Source organism: Chaetodon trifascialis, chromosome 22 (genome assembly GCF_039877785.1).
Source record: "Chaetodon trifascialis isolate fChaTrf1 chromosome 22, fChaTrf1.hap1, whole genome shotgun sequence".
Classification (NCBI taxonomy): domain Eukaryota; kingdom Metazoa; phylum Chordata; class Actinopteri; order Chaetodontiformes; family Chaetodontidae; genus Chaetodon; species Chaetodon trifascialis.
In genome coordinates this window covers 8,352,620-8,372,478 of record NC_092077.1, presented here as the reverse complement: position 1 = coordinate 8,372,478, position 19,859 = coordinate 8,352,620, and the positions used below count along the sequence as shown (strand labels likewise).

Genomic DNA, 19,859 nt, shown 5'->3' with positions numbered 1-19,859 from the left:
TAGTCCCCTTCAAGCAGTCACTGCTCCTCAGCTCCACCGGTTAATGGCGTCTGCTTAACGGTGCTTGCAAATTAGAGTGATGTTTAGAAGGTGTAGGTAGACGGACACCGGGCCCGTAACGTTTAAATTCAATATTAACTTGCTGCACTGCATGCAAAAAAAAAGGAAATCTGTGCTTTCAAAGAGACGACAGAACTTGTTTTTATTATCACTGTGACTCCTGTTGATTTTAAAGCACACAGCTAATGTGTTACGCTCAATTGCTGCGCAGCTTTTTTTTTTATGTTTTCTGATATGGGGTGATTTTTGTGCAATTAGCTTTTGATGAGACACAGAAAGTTCAGTTATAGGAATACTTTTTTCTTCTTTTTTTCTGCCCCTTTTCAGTCAACCAGCTGTAACGGAGCAAAGGCAGTTAGATGACTGCCGGAATAATGCAAGGTATGGCTTACCTAACGTATATCAGCCAGAGGAAAAAGTCACAGCAGTCCTGTTTGGAGACACGTAGCATAAAAAAGCACCTACGCTGGAGGACTGTGTGAAAACATGAAGGGGAGTATCCCACTTATGGTCGCCAGTTAACCCTGAACCAAAGGTTTTTCTTCTTTCTGATCCTTTTCGGAAAGATGTATAATTCATGGACTACAGTGTATATTTCGTGTGATATTACGGGTTGGAAATTCAAAGTTATGAAACCCAAAGACGAAATACATCAAGTTATTTTCACAAATGCAATAATATTAGCTGGCATTACACCAACTCCACGGCATATTTTTAGATTTTAATATATAACTGAGAATGTATAAAGACGAGGTTTGAGTTTTTTGGGATATGAAGACAATAACCTGAATATGATCACAGGAGTGGGCAGTGCTGGTTGGTTGAACTTGCAGAATACAATACAACGGAGAACGGCACATAAGCATTTTGGGTGTGTGTGTTCACCCAAACACACACACACACACACAAGCCGAGTATTACGTTTCCTTGAGGGGTCATTTCAGTGTGGCTGGAGAACAGCTGATGTGGCAAAGTATCCAACAGATGGAGAGAGACGGAGAGAGAAAATGAGAAGGAGAAAGGGAGGAGAGAGAAAGAAAAAAAAAAGGGGGGGGTGGGGGGGTGGAGGTAGAAGTCATTTAGCAATAAACAGCTCCAGTTGTCCTTCAGGCTCAGCAGAACCAAGGCGTGTGTGTCCTCCTGAGTCCCTCAGACGCTGGCAGGGGAGAGACCGCATTCTCTCCATTCCTCCACCTCCAGCGCCTCACACCTCTTTCATCCCTCCATAGCTTCTAAACGTGTCATTACTTCTTCTTCCGACTCCTTCTCATTTGACACCTTCATCTCTCACAATTAATTGGTTCGTGTTTTCTGTTTGATCCCTTTCCTTGCCGATCTGTGGGGCCCATCGCGGAGGGGGGAAAGAAAATCTAATTTGGGCACGGGATTTAATGATTTGTGCTCTCAAATAAATATTTTGAGAATACGAATCGACAGAATGTTGTTTACATCCAAGATAAGTGACACAAGTGTATAATTTACAAGTATAACAAGTACAGCTGCATTGTACAGACTGTCCTCAGCCTATGAACCTTTACTGTTTATTTTGTGCTGCAGTACAATATATACAATACATAATTGTATATGTGCACCCGACTGAGAGCAACATAAGAGTACCAGCTTTGCTGAAACAGCTTCCAATGCACTGCAGCACCACAGCTTAAAAAAACCAAGAGGACTGTGTGTATGCATTGAATTGGATAACGTACATTATTAATATGAAGGAATGGATTTAGTGTCTCAATACCAAAACACAGCTGTTAGCCTGCTGCTAAAACTTCCCATTTAACTGCCCGGAGTAGGCTCACCAACACATAACTTCAGGTCTTAATGCCACAGTAGCTTTGACATTAATTGGAGAGTGGAAATGAATAAATTGGGAGCAGGAATTAGTTTCTTTTCCCCCCTTTGCTCTTCCCCCGACACCTGCCAGGCTCGTACCCATCTCTACTCCATCACTCTGTTTTTTGCACATTCCTGCCCCAGTCATCCTTCTCGTGCTACTTTTATATATTTGTACGTTGTCCCCCATTTTCTGTCTGGAGCTGCTCTACCTCTCTGGCTCTGTTTCGTTCGACCACCCCGGTGTTAATGCGGTTAGGTGCTAAGCAAGTGCGAGGGCCAGAACAAGTAATTACATTTGCATTATTGAAGCGACTGGCTTTAATCAACTGCCTCTCCTTCTCTCTTTCTCTCACCGGCTTCTTCTTCTTTCTGTCCACTGTCTCAATATCACCTTATAGCACTTTCTGGTTCGACACCTACGTCTTGCCAGTTCCTCACTTTCTCTCTTTGTTGCTTTTCAATCAGTATTATTTTCACATTTTCTTTCCATCTTTTATAACTATGTCTCGCACCTCCTTTATCTCCAGTCTCTCGGTCTTGATCACATTTTTTGCTCATCCTCATTACTCTGTCTGTCTATACGTCTGTCACAATCCCCGCCTCTCAACTTATCCAATCATTGCTTGGAGCACGAAGGTTGTTGTTGCTGTTATGGGTATGACTCGTCACTTTTTTGGTGCTTTGGTGATTCAACATATTCTGTCTGTTTGTGGCTTTTCATCATGACTCGTTTTACATCTTTCCGGTGGAACAAAATCCCCGCCACACAGAGTGTTATAGATTTTATCTTATCTATTATTTTCGGGAAAAATCAACAGCGGCATGTTTGGACTGAATGGAATAAACAGGAGCACATAGTTAGAATGAGCAGCCAGAGCCGCCAAGGCTGAACAGAAACGGCTGAAAGAAGTCAAAAACTGTCATTCAAATTGAAACCTCTTCAGCTCAGGTGCTCCTCTATTTGTTCGCCTTTGTTTAGATCTTCATAGATATTCAAAATCTCTCGAAATGTTAAAACATGAAAACATTTGCAAATGAGATTTTTGGAATGTTTTCAAATTATATCGTTCATACCACCGTTTATCAATGGAATATTAATGTATCTATGTTCAATTTTCCTGGACTTTCTCTTATCACCTACAAATCTTGCCGTTCCTCTCTGCTTTCGTCATTCTAATCCTTCTTCATCTCTCCCTCCTCTCATTTCTCCCTTTATCAATCTCTAACCCTTCTCCTCTCCCACCTTCTGCTTCCATTTCCTTGTCTATTTTCATCATTTTGATGGTGCTAATGAGGCTAGACTTGACTAAGTGTTTTGAACATGCTATTATGTCTCCTCTGCTTTGTTTTGCTCCCTGGTGTTTCATTGCGTTCCATGCTGTACTGCATTTTAGTTTGTGACTGATTGTTGTTTAGTTAGAGTTGTTTGAATTTTCTCGAGACAAATTTGTGACGACGGTAACATACTAATAAGAATTCCCTCTTCATCCTCATTTGTCTTCTCCTTTTCTGCATCTACACTTATCCATTTTTCTCATTACTTTTCTGTCTTCCCCTCCTGTCCTCCCTCTCCCTCTCTGCTTTCATTCTGTCATCTCCTTCATTCCTTTGTCCCGTTTTCTATTTTCTTCCCTCTTACGCCTCTTCCACTCCTTCCTCCCTTTGTCAAATCCAATATGTCGGATCTTTGATCAGCTGAGGCAACAGGAGGAAATCAACTCACTTCTTCATTATTCATAAATTCTCCTCTTCTCCCGCCATCTGTCCATCCACCACATCTGACCCAGCAAGCAAGTGGAACTGCCCCCGCTCACCCACATGAACGAGCAGACACGGAGCGTACAAACGTTAAGCCTGCGTCTCTCCATCTCAACTAGGTGTCAACAACATCTCCTTCTCTCTTTCTTTCTTTGTTCATTCACTCTCTCTCTCTCTCTGTCAGTAAGCTGAATCAATTGCGTCTCTTCACCTCACAGTCCATTCTATTAGAGACAACAATGGCTCCATGCTGGACTAAGATTGCCTGCTATTGTGGCACCGGATGTCTATCAGTGAGTTGGACAGAACCAACACAGCACCACTAGGACATTATGTGTGTGTGTGTGTGTGTGTGTGTGTGTGTGTGTGTGTGTGTGTGTGTGTGTGTGTGTGTGTGTGTGTGTGTGTGTGTGTGTGTGTGAGAGAGAGAGAGAGAGAGAGAGAGAGAGAGAGAGAGAGAGAGAGAGAGAGAGAGAGAGAGAGAGAGAGAGAGAGAGAGAGAGAGAGAGAGAGACGTAAGGATGGAGGAGGGAGGGAGAGAGAGAGAGAGATGACAGGTCAAGATAAAGGGGAGACAATAAACTGAAGGACAGGGCAATGATCTATCATTCTGTGGTACATGGATGTGTGTGAGAGAGTGAGAAAGAGACAGAGACAGAGAGTCACTGAATGATAGAGATGACAGGTTGAGATAAGGTGTAGACAAAGGTGTAAGCAATTACAGTTGTTCAGAGCTCCAGGAGGATTGGCCAGATTTCATTCTGCTGCTTTCGTGTGTGTTAGTGTGAACATCTATGGCCTGGATGTCCTGGCAGCTCAAGAAGGCTGGTAGTCCACAGGTGTGAGACACAGCAGCACAACTGGTCAAACTGATGGTAAAGGACTGAAGGCGGGACAGAACTGAATAAACTCTGGAGCACACACACTTCTTCTCGAGCTGCTTATGTTCTTGAACCATGTGACATTTTAAAAGATTGGGTGATTTTGCTAAATGAAAAAAAAAACTTTTTTTTTCAGAGGTTTATATTCCTCACAGTCCTGTATTGAATAAATCCAGGCCAAACCTCAGGTACTACATCAGGAACTTTCAAATACCCAGTCTTAGTGTGCTCGCTATACTCTCCTCGACCATAATCTACTGATAACACACACCCTTATCACAGCTAAACACAGTCATTACAATTACTCCAGTTTTTAAACACAGCCTTGTTGAGATCCAGCCACCACCAGTCCAAACAAATCACTCACCCACTGTGCTGAAACTTGGGTAATTGATGGTGGGGAAATGGTGGCAATACAAACACTGTACATTTTTATTGCTTTCCCTCTCTGAGACTCTGATATGTATGGTTTTGCACGGGCAAAAACAACACTGCTTCCTCTTGCAGGAGGATTGAATGTAAACTGTCTTTTGGACAATTAAATCTGAAGTGAGCACTGGGTTGGACATCATTTTAAATATAAAGGAACACCTGCCACACCTTTAAATAGGAAGTACATGTATCTTTACATATGCAGATATTTAAAGGTGGGGTGAGGTGGGGAAAGATTACTGATAGTGCCATCCCGTCTCCTTCTCAATGCATTTACACGTTAGCGTGCCAGATTCACCGTCCCTCTCGCTCCCCCTTGTCCCGTGCTCAAAAATGGACGCCACCTGTTGCTGACTGGCTGGACTAGTGTTCTGTGGCTTGGCGCGGGCCGCTTTGCATGTTTCCCGTACAGAGCCATGGCAGTGGACGAAACAAGGGATTATTTTTCAGAGCGGACAGTGAGCAGACTGTGAGAGCTATTCGCTGACTTTCAAGTTTGGCGAATATGACCAATCTTTCTCCAGAATGACTCACCCCACCTTTAACAAGCACTTTGCGACTGTCTTGGTGTATGAAGTATATGAAGAGGCCTTGCCTTAAATGACCCTTAACTTGATCAACACCACTTGTCTCTGTCCTAACAAGGTTTTCATAACAGTGCACACTCTTTTCTTTATGCAGTTCTGATTACATAAGCGTCTCCATCCATCCTTCCTGTGCCTGATTTTCCACCCTCAGCCTTTATCCTAACCTCCTCCCCAGCAGCTGTTACTGTCTCCATCTCCACTGACCTGCATGTAAGCTATCTTAGCTAACATGACACTGCTTGAAAGAAAGAGACATGAAGAGGGGAAGAAGCATGTATGACTGAGGATTCCATTTAAAAAAACAGAGGGAGGTGGGGGCGTTAAGGTCAAAGTTGTTCTCGAACAGTGGCTACAGTTACATGCACGCCAATAAGGCTCGGAAGGTAAACGATACAAACACGCATACAAACATGCTGTCAGGCATCGCACACCAGCTGGCAGATTACTCCTCCTGTGTGTGTGCATGCGCGCGTGTGTGTGTGTGTGGGTGGTGGATTGAGTGACAGCCCAAGGTGACAGTGGGCAACCCTTGGGGAAACCAGAACAGGACATGGCGTCTGGTTTAGTCTGGCGACCGTCTGCTAGACGTCGGCCCTCGGACCCCTGTTCCCACTCGAGGTAGACCCCATCTCTAGCTGGTGCCGTGGAAACAGATGGTTGCCTTGACAATGAGCAGGCACAGTCTGATTGGCTCGTGCTCCGAGGGAGGGCCTGGAGGCGGCTCAGACACAGAGCGGCGAGAGAGAGAGCTGTTGACCATTGAACGTTTGTGAATTTTACATTTAAATTACATACATATAAATACTGTTAATTCATTTTGTTGGTGACTTAACTGCACAGGGGTTCTTGAGATAGAGGTTACTGATTTACCTCACGTCCAAATACTGATCACTGCAGCCTCCGGGGCATCGCAACTGTACGAGTACTTGACATACAGTATCTGATTCAGTACATAAAAAAGTATTGAAAAGCTGCCAAATCTTATTCTTGCTGGGTCATCCATTAAAACTCTGCAGCCAAAGACTTGCTGGAAATAACACTCTGACTAAAAAATATCCTTCATGTCGAGTGGCTATAAATAAGAATGATTGTGAAGATAAGTTAAAAGCTGCTGTGTGTCTGGTGAAAAATTCCAAATAAAAGTGCATCGTGCCACAGACTGGTGGCAATCGAGCAAAAAAAAAAAAAGGGTCACATTTTCCTGTTGGACCCCCATGTGTCAGGCTGAAATATAATAAGTTCAGATCCCAGGGCAAAAATTACATTTCTCAAAGTTAAGTCCCACACTGGAAAAATACATTTAAGAGCTCCAGCTGTAAAAGGCATATCTGCAGAATTAACATAAAAGGCAGGTTTTCATCTGCTGGCTTTAAAACTGAGAGCCCTCGGGGGTGTGCTGGCGGAATAATGGACTTTTTAAACTTTCTGACTTCATTTCCCGCTCTGGGCATGGCAGGAAAGACACAGACACACTGGCTGTGCATGGACAGCACATACAGTAGCTGCTACACAGGGAGTACAGCAGCACTGTCAGCGTCTACACCCATGAAATGTCACAAAGATTAAATTACTGAGGCTCTGACTGACAGGCTCTGTTTTTACTGCAGACATTAATAATACATTGTGGTTTTACTATTAATGGGACATGTTTAAATCAACAACACAATATTGAGCGGAGATGACAGCTCCATTTAAATTCACTCAAACGGCAGATATGGAACCGTTTTAACAAGTTAAATTAGTCAAGTTAGCCAGAGGCACTGTCAAATTTAGCACGGTACAAGACTAATTGGCTGCTGGAGCGACTGGGGGTAACACTGGGGTCAACTTAACAGAGTTGTGTCTCAAATGGAGAAATGTACTGTTGTGTTCAAATCCCATTTACTTCTCTGTCCATTTATTTTATGTTCCGCTGTTAAAATTCACCCCAGCTCGTTGAGAATTGATTGAGTTACGTATCAGTTCAAAGGGAGAGTCGTGCTTAATAGCATGTTAATGGATCACATGGCTGAATAATCCTGAAGCGGCCCATTTGAACAAAACTAACGCGGCCCTTTCCAGTCCGGTGGCGCAGGTAGTTCAGGCCCTTTTTTTTTGATCATGTCAGAACTAGATGTGGCCACCGTGTGCTGCCTGTTTGAAGTGTAAATGGGCTGTGGAGAGGCGTGTGCTGTTATCTTGTTGATGCTGTTGTAAACACACATGCGTGCACACACACACACAGTCAGACACAGACAAGCACACAACAATGCTTGTCCATTTAACTGTGCCTTAAGGTCAGGCCAGGACAAAAAATGGCTCTATCTTTCTGTCTTCACTCATTTACCGCTCAAACTCTCATTCAATGTCTGCAAAAGCAGTCGGGGGGTGGGGGCTGAGCGGTGGGGTGGGGGGTCATTCTGATGTTTTTCAACACAGACATTCGGTGTGCCTGAAATCCACTGATCTCTCAAACCTACCTTTTATCCCTGCCTGCTCCTTTTGAGGCAGACGCTGCAGCGTCGCCAATTAAAAGCAGAAACTCATTAGAGAAGCCGCTTAAGTAAATTGACACTCAAAACAGCCTGTTCACTTTTAGGTGGGAGGGAGGCATGGCAGTGAAACACTAAAAACAGAGCTAATGGCCAATTTACTGCATAAAAATATAAGGAAAAAAACTTTGAAAAGTATGTCCACTGCACAGCCAGGTAATTGCAGGAAAAGCACACCAGCTGCGGTTCCTGGATGGATGCGTGAAAGTTAATTTTTCTTCACAAAAGCTCCCAAATGTGTCGTAGTAATAGAGTTTGTTCTGCATTGTGATGCAATTAAACCGCTTTAAATATTTTACACAAATTGGTTCAAAACAAGTGGACACCAGTGTGGCACCAGTTCCAGAGAAAACACTGGATATATAAGGTGCTTAAAAGGCAGTGAGTAAATGTAATTGCATGGAGAGAAGCTCTTTCTCTCTCACCCCCAGGCCCCCACCTTCAGGCCCTCAGTTAAGTGTAATAGTATATAGAGGATGTGAGAGGGTTTGAGAAGAGGTCAGAGCAAGGATCACCAACTAATTACGGTGCTGAGGCACTCAGCCTCTGTCAGATTGTTTAGAAAGCATTAGGGGGGAAACATGGGCTTCCCTGGTGCATTGCGCGTAATTAGTTTGGAGCCAAGGTCACAAACAAACACAAGCGCGGGGGACAAACCGCAGCCATACACAGACAAAAGCATACACCAAGACACACGCTCCTTCTTCCTCTGCTCTCACGTTCTGCATTCTCTCCGTCTTGCTCTCTCAGGGGCAACAAGGCACAGCGTCTATTAATTTCCTAAATGAATAGCCGAACCAATTGATAGTTATTTATGGATGTTAACATGTTATGTACAACACATGCCCCTAACTATTAATTACCTTTAGTGTAGGACCAGGCGATATATTGACTTTGACGACATGAAGCATTTTTAATGCTTTAAACAGCATAAACTAACAGAAATTAGAAGATAGTAGGTGCTTCTTTTACACCTAAAACACTCCTTTCCATATAACAATAAGCATATTGTCTAATCAATACATTTAAAGACTAACTGCTGCGGCCATTCTCTTAAGTGTTACTTTAGATTAGGGTCATTGACCCGACTGGGCAGACTTGGCAGATGCTTCTTTAGCCGTGCCAGAAAACAATGATGAGAGTAGCTGTGCTAAAACATGCTCAAAGAGACACCAGTAACATCCAGGTTGTAAGAGTTACAACCAACAAGACTTTTGATGCTAACAGCGAGTCAAAAGGCACTAAAATGTGTTTAAAATGTTTATGTTCTACGATGAAAAGTGAAGTGTTCCACATTTGCTGACAGCACAAATAGCATCTACAAAGGTAGAAACTGCTCTATTGCAGAGTGTATGCTTTAATCCAGCATAGAGAGATATGGTAAAAGCATAGTTTAGGATGTAAGCAACAGTAGGACTGCTGAGGGGAAATCCAGCAGCAGCCCAGGCAGGCACGTTTAGAATTGACAGATGGCTCAACCATGACCGCTGCGAGCGAGGTCGATTAAGAGGGCTGGTGGGCAAAAAGGTTTGGGAAGAAATGATGAAACAAAATGAAGTTTGGTGCTGCGGTCTGTATGCAATTATCTGGTCTCCAGACGCCCGGGTTGGCTTTAGAATATGCAAGACAATCACATTTCTTAAACCCGCGCAGAGAAAGCTGTTTCATACATAACGCTCACACTGGTAGAGAGGTCCCACAGGCTTTACAACACACTGTGTCAGACCACCTAAACACTTCCACATTCAACCCCGCGCATACAACTGATTATCTGCAGTGGTGTGTCATGCACACACGCCTATCTGTATTTCTTATGAACATCAAAAACTCCTCTCAATGGAAACGCGCAGATGTTTCACACTCGATGATGATTACATTTATGGTGCAAAAGTCGTAATGATTGCCAGTAAAATGTTATTACACATTTGGCATAAGAGACTTAATCTGGTAGTTGGCACTGAGGGTTTGTTCAAATTAGGCATTAAGGCATTTCCCTTGAACTCAGTGAATCACTGACAACAGTGACTAAAAGTAACAAAACTGGGGATTTATTTACCAGCAAGGATGAGATGAGGCTCACAGCTTTGTGAAACACATGATTGAAGAAACGATATTACTGCGTGGGCTCTCTGTAAAATCTTTGTTGGTAAAGTTCGTTTGCACATGATTGCATTCTGTCTTTTTTGGAATCGGAGTTGTGATGTATCGGCTGTGACATTCATCTGCAGACTCTCCGGTTCAAGATGAGGCCAAAACGTGCAACAGACTAAGTGAGCCTTGTTTTCAGTCTAGCCGTTCGCCTGAAATGCCTTGTACTACGTTGTGAGACCAAGCTCGGCTGATATGTTTTTTTTTAAAAGGAAACAAGCCAGTTGATCAAAAAATGTCGCTTTACTTCATGAACAGCACTGTTAGACGGAGCCAAGCAGCCAAGCCCTAAAAGGATTCTGTTCTCACAACATCTCTTCAATTCTCAAGTATGATCCCTTCTTGGCACATTATGGCTGACTATGATAATCAAATGAAATCGAGATTGATTTCCTGAGATGTTAAAGAAGAGTGAGAGGAGTTCCTGTGATGTTAAATAGTGCTTCTAATACTTGTGAACCAACATCAGTGCGCAGCCGTACATAGCTTCCAGACTCACTGTTTCAGATCAACCATCTGTATGATCGGCGGATCTCACCTTAGGGTTTTCATCTGCACCATCTCGTACAAAATCGTACAGCCGATCGTGCACTTCCTGCCTATACGAACAGGTGGAGTGAAGAGAAAGACCCTGAAGTGCACGCTGACGTTGCATTTGACATGTAACTTGAATTCCAAACTAGGGCTGGGCGATAAAACGATAGCGATATGTCTCGCGATAGACACGTCATCAAAATCAATAACAAAAGTGTTCTATAAAACGTTCGATAATTTTTTTTTCTTTGTCGGAAGAAACCTGAAGTTGCGAAGCGAGTTTGGTTGCATGAACAAAGGCACTCGCTCTGAGGTAACCGAGCAACATGGGGAGTAATCGCTAATCAGTGAGAGAGACACGCTAACACGCTAATCATGTAACAGTATCAAGTTCTGTTGCGCCATCTCGTCTCGTGTTTGATGCTTCGCGAGGAGTGAGATGAGAAATAGAAAGCGATGCAGCAGCAAAGAAACTGTCGATAAAACAGGGAAAGTCAGCTCGCCAGTATGGAGTTTTTTGGATTTTATAAGTCAGACCGTAGTCAGACCAATGTGGTCTGTAACTTATGCAAGACTGTCGTCCCCACCAAGACCGGTAATACCACAAACTTGTTTAACCACCTTAGCCGCGCTCACTCTTTGGAGCGCAGCCGCATTCGCCAACGTCCAACAACATCTGCAACTGCAGCACCACCATGCAGAGGTATCTGCTTCAGTGCCTAAAAATCACCTAAAAGGCACAATGACATAACGGAGGCAGCGGCATGTCATATAGGTAAAGACATGCTTCACTGAGCACTGTGGAGAAGCCAGGTTACAAACATCTCTTACACGTACTTTTTTTTTTTTTTAAACACACTTGCAATAAAAATATAATTGAATAGTTCATGTATGTTTAGAGTAAACATAAATAAAGTTATTCATATGTCTAGGCTGGTTTTATAGTTCAGTCAGTGATACTGTGCTGTCTATCATGTTTGTCTTTTTGTATGTTACAGATGTCAAGTCCACCTCAGTTTCTGCTGTGTTTCCAAAACTCTGCACATATCTGAAAACATTTTATTCACCAGAAGGTGAATCAGCTTGTGAACTTTCTGCACTAAACCTGCAGAAAAAAAGTACTCAGGTTTCTCTCTGTTTACATTTTTACACTTTTATTTACATTTATTATTTGAGTGTTTTCCATGGTTGTGTTGACATTTCCTTTCTGCCTTGATAGCTGAGGGGATTATAATCAGAGGAAGGTTAAATTTAAAATAAAAATGTTTAAATTGAATGTATTTTTCTCCGGGTCCTTATTTTAAATAGCTCATAAAAAATATCAATAATTATCTATATTGACCGATATAAAACACTTATATCGTGATAGAGTTTTCAGCCATATCGCCCAGCCCTATTCCAAACTGCCCTGAATGTGTCAGAATAGGCGAGTGCTCGCTAACTCTAGCCATGATAACATCAGGCTTATTGCTATGAGTTTGTTATGGAGTCTATTTTCAGTCTCATAGCGGTTAATTAAGTTTTGAGTTAAGCAGCAGCGAGATGAACACTTCTATTAAGACCAGCTCAGAGAAGCCCGGATCCAAACAAAACAAGACTGGAAGACAGTGAGGGAATAAAAGAAATGTACAGGGAGGAAAGAGGCATGGACAGACTGCATCGAGAAGGGAGACAGTGTGCAGTGCGTTGATATGAAAGTAGGAAACCATATGTGGGTGTTTGATCAGACTTTGTGCTGAGACAACCTACGTCTTCTCCACACACACGTACACACATGCTTACCTGGATGCCGTCCAGCAGTTTGCTCATGCACCAGAAGCTGTCAGCCTCAATGTTCCTCAGAGCCTCTTCCTGAAGACTGGACACGTCAAAGTTTTCCACTTCCTCCTCTAGAGAAGAGAAAGGAGAACACAGAGAGAGTGAGAAATAAGCAGCGCAAGGACAGCGAGACGGGTGAAGAGGAATGGGAGTTAAATTAAGTGGAAAGACAGAGAGAAAGAAGGGAAAAAGAGATACAGACAGCAATTAAAGTTTACAGACACAGGACAAGTTCAATGGGAAGAGTGGGAGCAAGGGGAGAGGTAAGGGTGGTGGGCTATGAAAGAAATTTGGAAAGGAATGAAAACGCTGACAAATTGGAGCATAAGAACCAAGGAGGGATGAAGAGACGGAGGCGGTGTGGCAGCTGATCGTGTGGGAAGAAGATATAAAAGCGGACTAACAGAGCAGCCAAACGATGATCATCTTTTAAAAACACTGGTTCAACCTTTTTCCATGGCTGCTTTGAACGTGTACGTCACACATCTCCATGCACACTGCACACTTGTTATACCGCAGACGGACTGACTGTATTTTCGAGGAAAAAGAGAAATGATGCAACTTTTGTTCTGTCTTTGAACTTGTTAAAGTTTAATTACCACTCAGACTCGTGTCAATAAGTTTAAAAGAGCTGCCTTAACTTGTCTAATATAATCTTATACCGATTATATTTGTTCTATGAGTTCATTTCCTGCGAAGGCCACTGGCCAGACGGTGTACTCTATAAATAAATGCATCAGAATTAGGTTCAGACATATCCTGAAATGCACTGTACACAGTACTGAAAATAAATAAATAAATAAAGTAAAAAGCAGCGAGCACACTGAGTTCCCAGTCATCTCCAGTGGGTGACTTCAACGGTGGGTGTCATCAGATGTCATTAACGGCAGCAGCGTGTGACGGACTGCAGGGGCTTTGACGGGCTTCTGACAAGCCACTGACAGCCAGTGGAGAGGAGATGGGACAAGACTGATTAACAGTGATCTGGAGAGGGAGAGAAAAGGGCGGGCAGAGGGGAACAGAGAAAAGGAGTGTGTGCGCGTGTGTGTGGTCATATTTCGAAGGATCTGTTGAGTTTGGTGGATGTATTTGTGTTAGTATGTGCATTCTTAATACACACACACACGTACTGTACACAGGACCTGGCAGCTCTGCTTGGTATCCTTGGCAACCCTGGTGGAATGTTGTCAAGGTTGTATTGAGCATGCTCAGTCTGACAAGATGGACAGACAGATAGACAGAGAGCTGGCAGTGGTCCAGGACTACAAAGCCATTAACAAGTAGGCTGTCGGAGTGTAGGTGTGTGTTTGTGTGTGTGGGTGTGTGTGTGAGAGCACTTGTTGCCATGCAGGCGTTCTCATCAGTGTCTTGTCTGCTTGGAGTCAGGTCAGGATGGACAGAGAGCGGACAGATTGAGGTGTCCAGACGGCACAAAAATCTAATTTTGTCCCCACAGCTGCCAGATCTTTAATATCAGATATGGAAGTGGTCAGTGACTGGAAGGTGATGAGATGTCAGTGTAGTTCATTCTAACCTCAAGCAATGCGAAAAGCTCAATGTAATACAGCCGCAGGCCACACATGACAGCCATTATTAGTGCAAACGTACAGATGCAATCTCATAAAATCCAATTTTTGGAGTGTGATCTCAAAAAAAAAAAAAAACAAGCAGCTTGCAATGAGATGTATAAACATAGGCAGAGAGGAAGAGGTCATCCACCAACAAACATGAGTCAGAGACAGCTGATGGGATGGAAACTCATGGAAACGGTTCCTCCTCAGCTTGAATTGAGGCTGCAGGCAGAGAGTCAGCTACAGTAAACTACAGCTGAATGTGGTGCTGGAGCAGCTGTTATAACAGCGTGGAGACAAAAGGGGCCACCATCTGACCAATTTCAAGTCAGTATTTGACTTGATAGCTCGTCTTTAGTGCTGCAGAAGACAATGACAACGCATGAATATGGGCCTTTGTTTGGGACGCTGCAGCTCAGAGCATGGCATTAAATTTGAAGTTGAAAAGATTAATTGTAAACAGGCTGAGTGGCAATTGGTGTGGTGTCGTTGCTGATTAACAAGGCGGTGGGAGCGACGCCGGCAAGGAGTTCTGGGAGACCCTGAGCTTCCCGAACTCTCAAATCAGTCTTTGTCTTGGTTTGAAGTCTTTGCTGTCGAGCTCAGCTCCAAACCTGGACCTTGAGCAGATTAGAAGGGACGGCTTCAAGGAGCCTCGTGGTCGCGCTGGAGCTGAGCACAGCTCATCTCAACAAGGTTAAATAAGGGGGAGGAAGGGGCTAAGAGGAGGACAGGCCTTGTAGTGGGAGCGCCTGTCCTCAGCATGACTGCATCATGAAGCAACAGTGCCCTCTGTGATCGCAGCTGGAACTGATGCTGACACCCATGACGGGCTTCACACGGATGAATGCTTAAAAACAGTCAAAGCTCAGGTCATTAGTCATTTTCATGGCCAGGTAGGTCCAGAGAGCTCTTTCTCTGGGAAAGATCAAAGAATCAAAGCTGTGTGGTGAAAGTCAGACGATTCAACAATCCTGTAGCCCGATTTGGTTTTCATGAACCGCTTGATCCAGCTTCAAACATCAGTGTTTTGGTAAGCTGAAAAACAAAAAAAAAAGGCACCATTAGGCCATCCTGAATGCCTCAACAGTCCCTGAGTCTCAGTCGACCTGCCTTCAAAAGAAGAAATAGCTAATTACTTTCACTAGATCCATGCCTCAGTAGAAGAAACTCTCTTGGTGATTACTTTTGGAGCACTGCCTCCACACAAAGGACCAGCTGACAATACATGTCTGGGACATGATCCGTGTCTCTGCAGAAATGCTTCACAAATAAGAACCTGGGGAATTTCTGGAAGTTCAAGCTTCAGTGAGCCGAAGTCTCAGTGGCTTCAGTTCTGTGTGAGATGTATCTCCAAAATAAGATTTCTTGCCAAATTATATTCTCAGGTTCTTCAGAGGTAGAGAAAGAAGGTCTGGTGTGACGCAAACTAACCTTGATAGGAGAAGAAGAAGAAGAGTCTGATGCCGCCAACTGTCTGAGACACACAAACTCTTGCGTCTGTGCAGAAACAGAGAGGCACAGGCCTCTGAAAGACAGGCAGTTTGTAATCAAATTGGCAGAAGAGTACAGCACAAACAGAGGCCCAGCCAAGGAGGATCACATGTGTGCAAGCATAACGACGAAACGCACACACACACACCAGTCAAGCTGATTACAGAGCAGGGAATGTTTGCTTGAAAGTGACACTCATCATATAATTCATTTGAAGGAAAATGCAACCTCAAATCTTCTATCGACAGGTGGGAATATTGACTTTAAGAATCCAAATTTGTCCAATCACCCAAATTTAAGGTGAACTATTCCTTTGACTTGACGTCATTGCCGATCTCTCCTCTCTGCCTCGGCTTTTCTCTGACACTCTCCTCATCTTACTTTAGGTGCATCAATGCTTTTCCTCCCCACTCTCCCTCCACCTCTCTTTCACAGTCATTTGACATCTCTTCTCTTCTATCATCTACTTCCATCCTGCCTCTGCAAGCTGTTCTCCTCTGCCCCCCCAGTCTCCTACCCCTTCCTCACCTCTCTTCCTATTGGCCACGGAGCCAGTTTCCTGCCAGGCCCCAGGGTTTATTTCCTGTTTGTCCTGGCACAGGGGGCAACTTGTCCGGAGAGAGCAACTGCCTCGTCGCTGCCAGCTGTGAGTACTTGGCACAGCTTGGCATGCCGAGCCGGGTTACACCTCCGGAGACCGAGTGCGGGCGCCGACATACACAGACGTGCACACGCATGGGTGCACGCAACACACACACTCACAGCAGTGCTGCCATCTGCCCTCTACAACTATGGGCCACAAGGTAATGTGATGTAAGATGATAAACGAGCTAGTTTAGCCTGATGTAATCATAAAGTGTGCGTGTGTGCGTGCTGAGTGCGAGAGAGTGCACGTGTGTCTTTGCAGACAGCAATTGGCAATAAAGAACAGTCCCGTTTGACAACCCTCTGTTGCTTCAGATTAATCACAAGGAAACCTGAGTTGCAGACGGCCAGAGAGGGAACGCTGTTGGTTTTAACAAGATTTCACCCTCCAAACCTCATAAGTTCACATGAAGTGGTGCAGCCATTACTTTTAATTTACAGCGGTAGCTCAGGTTAAATCTAATGACTTACAATTTGGGTGCTGGATCCAAACATGTCACGATCCAGTTCTCACCTTCAGGACGGCACCCAAGTGACACAGCCCGAGGCTTGACACTTAAAAATAAGACATGTTAGCTGCTGGTGAGACGTGCGACACTTCCAACCCCCTCCTTCCCTCCCGCCCCACCTCTCACTCAGGCTTGTGCAACAGAGGGAAAAAAAAGGGATTTCACCAGCGTGGCACATTAGTGTGATAACACCGCTGTTAATGAGAGCTGAACATTTTCCAGAGAGGTGGTGTTCATACTGTTGGATAATTAAAAAGCAAGTCAACCTGACAAACCTGGTGTCACCAACACACACACACACTCGCACGTACACGTACAAATATCCAGGATCACAGGAGATGAGAGTACTATGACAATAGAATTATGGCTGTGTGCGAAACATGATGTGAAGTGATGAAAATAGACAGCTGGAGGTGAAGGAAGGTGGAGGTGGGAGGGAGAGTGTGTGTGAGACAGAGAGAGAGAGGACAGGTAGAAGTGATTTAAGTGGAGGTGAAAGTTGGAATAACTGCTTCTTTTCTCTCAACCACATCTTTGCTTTATCTCGAAACAAACCCTTTGATTTCCAGGAAAATCTTCAAGTTCGTGAGACTCTGAAACTTATCTCAAATCTCCCGTCCGCTTTCCAAAAAAGTATCCAGTGTCTTCATTTTATAGTTCTTAGAACCTCTAGTTCTTTCCTTAAAGCACATCACTAAACTCGCTCGGTGAAAGCGCTGAACTTCAGCCTCACCAGTGATAAGGAACGCTTCAGGCCATAAAATCTACAAAATCACTCCAACAATGTTCTCATCTCCTACTATCTGCACTCCAAGCTGTGTGTCCATACATCAAACAGCAGGCCCCACAGCTGTTGGCAAGATAAAACAAGTCCTTGACATCAAATGGAATACAGCTATTAATACTATATCTGCCTATGCGCAGACACATAATGATCCACTTGCCCTGAGGTAAGATGGTGTCTTGTATGAGGAAGCTTAAAGTGCTTAATGTTGAGTAAGGCCATTGCATCGCATTAACTGTTGCTACTGCTGCCAATAGCTCTATTCACACTCGATCCCTCCCCATCACCTTGCCTCATAACGGCCTGTGGGACGTTTGTACAGCCCAGATGTGCGTAAAAACATGTGCGCAACTGGCAATATACTCCACAATCACAGAATCATGGCCGTGCCAGATACACGCAGCAGTGCGCTGTTGGGATGAGGTGCGTCTGTGTTTTCCTGCAAGGGGATAACATGCACAAGAGGGGGACCAATAGTGTATACCATAGCTGGATCAAAAGGATGATAGATCTCATTATTTACACCCACTGCAAGGGTGCACCCATGAGGAAGGATGAAGGCAGATTTGCCAAACTATCGTGGCATGTAGAGGAAACATCAAAGCACGAGGCACCAGTTGGTCTCTTTATCCAGCCAGTAGTAGATTGTTTTGCATTTGTAAAAATGACTGGATCTTTGGTCTAGTGCCGAACTGAGCGGCATCGTCTTGCTGCACCCTCTTCTTCTGTAATGGTATAAATTGCACCTGAGTGGAGAATCAGCACCACCAACTGTGAGGGTCGAAAGAAAGACAATCAAGTTGCACTATGAGAAGTGTGAGATCCACGTTTTTTCTGTTGTGACTCACATTAATGCCTAATAAGTGTGATATCTCAGCCTCAGCCTCACGTTCTTTAATTAATCTGTTCCTCCCAATTTTCTCAAGTGCAATGCTTAATTGCAGGAAAACCAAAAAATGTCACTGATTTCAGAAGAAAAGAAGCCGTCTATCAAATGTGAGTATTTCCTGCTATTCTCCCTTTAATTATTGGAAATTGAACAGCTTCTGGTTTTGGACTGTTGGTTGGACAAAAGCAATTCAAAGACGGGTTTGAATGCATGTGACTTTACCCAAATGAGGAAGGTTTTATATTCATGTTAATGCAAATGAAGCACTTTTTTGTTGTTTTTGTGAGCCATTGGCTACACGTGACGTGGAACACTGGCTGCAACCCAAGTGCTGTTAATGGACCAGAGTGTCAGACGTTATTCTTGAATAGGTAAACAGTTGTTTGTATAAGGGACTGGAACTTAATTAGTGTTCACACAACATTTATATAACTGAGTGCCTGAGGTGAGCGTTTTGTTTAGTACTTATTTCAGATCATGCAGCATAATTTCCATCTACTCAACATTGTGTCTGCATGTGTCAAGCATACAGTATGCGAGTCCAGTCGCATCTTTCTGTGGGCTGCCTGCCTTCTACACACACATAAAAACATTTTTTAATCACGTAAGATGTCCAATCCACTCAAGGCATAGCAAATGTGCCTGCCTAATGTACAAGACGCATTTGGGAACTGAAGGAAAGTTTCCTGAGATGTAAGTGAAGGATCAGTCCATTAAGTCATTAGTGTGTGTAATCTGCGGGCTTAGTTACAGGAGAAAAAAAACCATTAGAGGAACAGTGCTAAGCAGACATCATGAACAGCAGCAGACACATTTAAACATGCAGGCAGTCCGCATGCAGAGCGCTGAGACAGACACCTGTTTGTGTGTATGCAGTGCAGTGTGTGTACGTGCACGCCAGCGGTCCAGATACCGGCTGCTATTGTTTGTGCACGTCTGAAACGTGCACACTACTGTGTGCGCACGTGCACGCAAGTCATGATGCAACCCAAAACGCCAGCGAGCGCCGGCGCGGCGGCGCGGTAAGATGACTGTTTCAATTGCCTCCAATTGCATCAGGTCAAGCGGAACGCGTCTCACTGGTGACAGAATGATAAAACAGATTTTTTTTTTTTTTCCTGCCCCCAAAATCAAACGACTGACAGAGAGAGTGAGAAATAGAGACTCTGAGATCTGAAGCTTCTCGGTGAGGAGAGCTTCAATTTATGGCTTTTTATAGTCAAGTAATTAACTTAATCTAAAAATATTCAATAACCCCTGCGATTATTCACAGAAGATAAATCATTTTTTGACAGAACTATTTCTCTGGATCAGTTCAGAGCTCTATTGCTTTTTATCAGGAGCAATGAGAGAATTTCTGGTAATACGGGGAG

At 43.9% G+C, this 19,859-nt stretch overlaps 1 protein-coding gene across 2 annotated transcripts in view; it reads right to left on the bottom strand.

Moving 5' to 3' along the window:
• tbc1d22a (TBC1 domain family, member 22a) overlaps positions 1–19,859 on the bottom strand; it is a 109,035-nt gene that overhangs the window by 42,148 nt on the left and 47,028 nt on the right. For both annotated transcript variants that reach the window (XM_070992450.1, XM_070992449.1), the window contains exon 10: positions 12,559–12,665. In XM_070992450.1, the coding sequence (XP_070848551.1) occupies positions 12,559–12,665 (107 nt within the window). The remainder of the gene's footprint in view (positions 1–12,558; positions 12,666–19,859) is intronic.